The sequence below is a fragment of the Dipteris shenzhenensis genome, chromosome 18 (assembly GCF_047967505.1).
Source record: "Dipteris shenzhenensis isolate YYH24624 ecotype China chromosome 18, Dip_SZ_1.0, whole genome shotgun sequence".
NCBI classification, from domain to species: domain Eukaryota; kingdom Viridiplantae; phylum Streptophyta; class Polypodiopsida; order Gleicheniales; family Dipteridaceae; genus Dipteris; species Dipteris shenzhenensis.
In genome coordinates, this window is record NC_141613.1 from 27644364 (window position 1) to 27651025 (window position 6662).

General features: G+C 42.0%; 1 protein-coding gene across 1 annotated transcript; it reads right to left on the bottom strand.

Annotated features, from left to right (window-relative positions):
- Positions 1 to 232: 232 nt before the first annotated feature.
- Positions 233 to 1126, bottom strand: LOC147891041 (favin-like). The gene has a single exon (XM_087389135.1). The coding sequence runs from the start codon at positions 1124 to 1126 to the stop codon at positions 233 to 235; it is 894 nt and encodes a 297-aa protein (XP_087245261.1).
- Between the last annotated feature and the right edge of the window lie 5536 nt (positions 1127 to 6662).

A 6662-nucleotide genomic window follows, 5' to 3' on the forward strand; every position in this document is an offset into this window, starting at 1 on the left:
AGAGTCTTCTAGAAGTTGGCTCTTGAGTTGTTGAAGGTGACTTTAAGAACCTCAAGTTTAAGAGGACAAGCAGGGTGGTGCATCTTTCTCACCCATGTCCGTGGCCAAATGGAGCATGTGGGATCAATTTATCTTCATGACCAATGATCGGGACCCTTAGGGAGAGGTGGAGCTTTCCAAATCGCATGGCACCCTCTTCTCCTACTTTAGCTAAAGGCAGCATGATAGCTTGCTAGAGCGACTTAATAGGTTCTAGAGTGGACCTGGGTGATGCACTAGGGGAAGACCGGAGCTCTCTGCGATTGAACTTCTGTGGTCCAAAGGCGATAGCGCTAAGCTCTATCTTCGACCTGATATCTGATGATGCACTTGGATTCCTTCGCCTACGTTTAGACTTCAACTTACAGCCTATGAAGATGGTAGCAATTAAAATGAGGGGGACGATAATTGCCAATGTAATACCTGCAATCGCAGCGGTGTTTGAGCTCTTAGACGTTTTCCTCGGCTCCTGTGAGCTGTTAAACGATATGCCACTTGTGGAAAAAGTCCAGGACTTTACATAATGGAGTTCAGAATCTTTTCCTATTGCAGCGGTAAACCCAACATAAGCAGACTCTTGAGCGAGCACCGAACAAAGACTGACATGATACGTGAGAACTGGATTGCCCAATTGCCCCAAGGGCTTTTCGCTTTCGTTAATGGAAGTGGCTACATAAACTTGCAACAGCTCCGCCTTGCCATCATAATCGATCCAAGCAGAGATGTCCTGCTGAGCAGTCAGATTGAGAAACGATGCGTTCACGGACCGGACTCCATTCACATCTATGCCGACGTGATTTGCGTACGACGGATCCCATGCGTTGACGTATGTATCAAACTCCACGGCCACAAAGCCGTTGCTGCTATTGCCATCTGTTGTGTTGCTCGTGAGCGCGAGGTAACCTCCACCGCCGTTTGCAGAGGAATCCGGAACCGAATTGTTAAGCCGATCTTTAGTTATAACAAACGTAAGCCCATCCGCACGCCGGACTCCGGGTGGGAATGTGATGGCGAACACAAACGTTGTGTTGAAGGAAACAGTGGAATTGGAGGCCGCGTCGCAGATCTGCACTGGGTCCTTGTACATGGCTCTGCCGCCGCTGTAAGACAATTTGGTGGTTGCTGTGTCTTTGGTGAGAGAGAGCCAAGAGCCTGAAGCACTTTGAGTGATGATAACATCTCCGGTGGTGTAAATGATAGAAGAGTTGAAAGCAGGGATGGAGAATTGAATATCTTGGGCTTGGCATGCTGTGACGAGAAAGCCGAGGTGCAACAGAGGCGATGTGAATACTAATAAGGCCTCTGACTTATGTCACAAAAGAAAGACAGTTGTATATCTTGAGAGATCATCAATGAAATTGATGAAATACCTGTAGAAAGACTTAGATGGAGGAAAAGGTCCACATATATCAGTGTGAATGAGATCCACTAAAGCATATGAGTGAGTTGAAGCAAATACATGAAAGGGTTTTCGATGATGCTTGCCAAGAGCACAATATTCACAGAGGCTCATGTGAGGACGAGCTGGGAGATTCATACCATCCACAAGATCATGATGATTGATAGCAAGTAACTTGGAAAAATGTGAATGAACAAAACGATGATGCCATAGCTTGCAGTCCAGATCGCCACGAGATGTAACCACATTGGCAATATCATCATTTAAGGAAATTTCAAAGAGGTTACCATGACGAGGAGCAACTGCTATGGTATGTCCATCTTTTTCAATCCGACACTGTGTGTGGTTAAAGCCGATAAAGAGACTAAGATCAACAAGTCATGCAACAGAAAGAAGATTTCTCTGAAGATCTGGAACATGGAGAATGCCTCGCAAGACTCTTGTTGAAGAAAGAGTGCCAAGATATAAATCACCAACACCCATGACCTAACAAGTAGTGTCATCAACAAGATAAACCAATTTCTTGTGAGGAAGAGCATGATAATTATGTAACCATTGAGATTGATATGTCATATTACCACCAGTAGCACCAGAATCAACAATAAAAGTGGAACCATCTCGAACATGAAGTATCCTCTCTGGAGAGACATCAGAATAGATATGATTTGCCTCTTGATGTGTATGGGCATTGATAATAGGTATGTTGAGCAGCATATGCTTGATTACGTTCACAGTCATAACACCTTTTATAACACCAAAAGGATGGATGATTGCCATCACAATAATCACAAATATAATTTTTGGATAAGCAGGGTTGCTTAGTGGTAAGACCACTCGAGGGGGTCACTCATAATATGTAACCCTATCACATGAGTTCAACAGAAGGACATTTTCTATTTCTAAAATTTACAGAAATAAATATACATAAGGGACTATTTAAAATAGTTTTGGAAAAAATTTACAGATTTGTATAGAAAAGGGGTACATTTTAGTAATGAAAAATTTACAGATAAGGGATTTTAGAAATAGGCCTTGAACGCACGTGATATAGAGGGTTTATACATAGTGACCCCCCCGAGTAAGACCATGTTCCTCATCATATTGTTGAGCCCAACAATCAGAGATAAGATGACCATGCTTATTACAATAAGAACAATGTTTCTCAGGATATTTGAGACGAGAAGAATTACCACCTCTGTATGGATGCAACACAAGCTATCTCCTATGAATCTACATCATCTGTTGTTATCATGACAGTTTCATGAGGATGGCCATCATGACTTTGTCATTAGCCTCTTTCAAAGGGTCAGAGAGGATTGTAACTTCCTCGCTACCAAATGTCAAAACCTCTGTGTGGCTCTCTGTCTCTCTCTCTCTCCCTCTTCCGTTCTTGCTTCCGTTGAGAGCACTCACAACTGGTATCAAAGCCTGGGTGATCTAGCTGAGCGTGCGTGAATGCTTGAAGCTCAGTAGCTCTGTGAGAGGAAGGAGAAGCTCTGTGGGAAGCTTTGTGGGTGACTTTACTTGTATCCGAGTGTGTAGAGACCTTGGAGGGAACTTTGGAAAAGTCACTTTGGTTTTGCGAAGTGGTTTTGAGAGCCTGTTAAGTGTTTTCAAAGAAAAAGTCATTTTTTGAGCTTTTCCCTGTTCCGTTTAATGACAGAGACTCCGTATTGACTTGTAGAGGCAACTATTGCTTGCTTCTCGACCATACCCAATGTAGTTTAAGTGGTACACCAAAACCCTTCAACCATTCATGATGAAGCATGAAACAATGCTACACAAAAAGAGTGTCATGCTACTTATCACCAAATATGTAGAAGTGATGGGTTTTATGGATGTCACTGCAATATATATGTAGGAAATGTGAACAAAGAATGTTACTTGACTTACATATCAGTGCATGGACTATATCTCATTTAGCTCCTTGAAGCTATATTTTTCAACAAAATCTACACATGATACAACCACATCTTCGGGGAACCTTGTCAAACATTCTTTACATTTCTCTATTTGGCATTTGTACACAAAATTGTGTTTGATAAAATCCATCGGGTGAGCATTAAACCAATAAATAAGTTCCCTAATAGACATGCCCTTGTGTGTTTGAACCTTCCTTTTCTTCTTCTTCCCATAAATAGTAAATCTTGCTTCTATATCTTAAAAAATATTCACAACTATAGGTAGGGTGACAAGCGCAAGCTCAAGGCCTTAGCTAAGATTATGTAACTGGTATCTAGCAAAGTAAATGGAATCCACTTTAAAGTGCCAAATCTATCTCTCCCTTTCATTAATAAATCCATCCATGACTAGGTATAAACAAGCCATAGTCAAATATCTCTTGGAAAGACAATCTAAGGAGGGTGTGAATGCACTACCAAAATCACCTAAAGAAGGATGATATCAATCCATCCTCCCCCATGTAGTTCTAGGGAGGGAGGCCCATGAGGCGCGCCTGATGCTCCTCATTATGAAACGGTCCTCAACCTTTTTGCTAATTCTCTAGGAGCCCATACTCAAAATATGAGCCCAAAATACCTCCCTAGCTACCAAGATCTAGGATGACTCCTTGAATTGAAATAGCTGGTAATAGAAGCATGTAATCATCTCTAAGATCTCTAGTAGGTCTGAGTGCATCTATCTTCTTACATCCCACAGCCATTGAAGTTGCATACCTATTGAGCGGGACCCAATGGCCTAAAAACATTTCATATTCATCATCTCTCCCTATTGCACCTTGTGTGCCTTGGTTTAATGATAATCAGCATGATAGACCTCCTTGGCCTAAAGACTAGCCTAGCGTGACCATAACAATTAGAAAGACAATGAGATGTGTCTTGCTATCTAAGCAGCTCGATGGAAGCCAAATCACATCTCAACTCTCACATTCATGCCTCAAGAGAGTGACAGCACTAAAGAGTGTGGGCTTTAAACTCTTGTGTAGTACATCTGCTACCCAAGATGCCCACCTTACCTCGTGTGGTTCTCTAGCTACTCCCAAACTCATGTGGCCTACACCTCATCATCTTGTAACAAAGAATTAAGTCAATGGACCCCATTTTTGGGGAGTCCATGTCAAGGTTGTTCCAAGTGGAGCACAATCGGGGAGTGGTCTGACATCCGCTATTCAAGATGCCCACCCTACCTCATGTGGGTTCTGTATCTATTTCCAAACTCATGCAACCTACACCTCGTCATCCTATAATAAATAATTAGTTCAACAAACCCCATGTTACGCTACTCTAGGTGGAGCACAATTGGGGAGTGGTCTAACTTCATCATCCCTCTCAAACTGCATGTGGTGGCTTCCCCTAGTGCATCACCCAGGTCCACTCTAGAACCTATTAAGTCGCTCTAGCAAGCTATCATGCTGCCTTTAGCTAAAGTAGGAGAAGAGGCTGCCATTGATTTGGAAAGCTCCACCTCTCCCCAAGGGTCCCGATCATTGGTCATGAAGATAAATTGATCCCACATGCTCCATTTGGCCATAGACGTGGGTGAGAAAGATGCACCACCCTGCTTGTCCTCTTAAACTTGAGGTTCTTAAAATCACCTTCAACAACTCAAGAGCCAACTTCTAGAAGACTCTATGTTATTCATTTCCAAGAAGAGGGACAGTGTTGTTTGCATGTTGGGGCATAGATGTTCAAGATCATAATCTTGGACTCACCCACTTGAAGGCCAATCATTGATCCCTCCCTACAACCAACTGACCCTAACCAAAAACATATAGGCTAGCACCTAGGAAATAGAATTGCAAACCCCTCCGCTCCCGCTCATTACATGAGATCACACCTCTGATCCTCTCCCTAAGAGCGGATGGAAAGATTGCCTAATATTTGCTACTAAAAACATGTTCTCTTGAATCAAGATAATATCCATTAGCCTTCCCACTACTGCCTTCTAACTCTCATCATAATATCAACTGCTATGGATGTTGCATCGCATGATCATGAGGCTCATGCATGTTCTAGCCCACCATGGTCCAACACAGGGGGAAAGTAGGTGGGCGGGGGATAAGTCCCTCGTATGAGTGGAAGCTTGTGTGAAAAATGCAACTTTTGAATCTTCAAGGGAGGCTTGGATGGTGAGAATTCCATGTCCATGTGATTACACGCTAAAGGCATCATTGGCTCAATTCCTAGATTTAGTGTCCATTGCATCAACCAAGAGTTCTACACATCCAAGTAGCCTAGCACACTAGCTCAATGGCCAGGGAAACATTTTTCTAATCTATACCTCAAGCCTACGCAATTGCTACTCACTTGTCAAGATCAAAGCCTAGCTAGAAGGTCACTACATCTCCATGTGGTGTCTCTTCCCCTTCTACCTCAACTACTCTTCCAACATCCTGAATATCTAATCTTTGAACATTATGTTAGAGAGAATGGATTTACACTGCTCCTCACCCTTGGCGAAAAAATTAAAGCACCAAAAAGGTTGAGTTGTGGGCTTCTAATTGTGGTGATGCTGCCCCATTTTTGAGACTCATAACTGATACCTCAAGTGCCAATGAGTACGTATCTAGAATATCTAGGTCCATTCTAGGGCTCAAGCCTCTAGAACTCCAATGGTAGAGGTTGTTCTAGGTGATGCTTGAGGATTACAAAAAACCGAGCGAGGAAAAGTGAGCGAACCAAAAAAAGCAAGCAAGAAAAAGTGAGCGAGCCGAAAAAAACAATCAAAACAAAGCAATAATAGATTGACAAATCCTTATTTTAGCAACTATCTAAGTTCTTCAAAAGTCCATGAGAGAGTTGGACCTATGTCATTGCCAAGGACTCATTAGTAAAGACGCACCCTATCTTTGCTCACTTTTACTCATTCAATTTTTTGTAATCCTCCATAATGAAGTTCTCTCTCTCCACCAACATAAGTGAGATCACCAATGAAATCTTCCACATAAGTCAAAAGTTTCATAGGACTTCCTAAATGGAATAGTCCACATTACATGCATGCGCAAATGCTTGGTTTTAGAAACTCTATTCACTCTTGGTTTTAGAAACTCTATTCACTCTTGGAACAAAACCCATGTTTTTCTGTTTGCAAAAAAAAACCCTCCCTAATGAATCACTCTTACATCCCACCAATCCAACAAAATCTAAAGAGTAAGTACATACCTTTCTTTAAATTGAATTGAACTCCAAAACAAATTAATCTTTGCTTATAGAAATCAATGGTAGAAGCCAAAATAGATAACATATTGACATGGTCCCTATTAGGT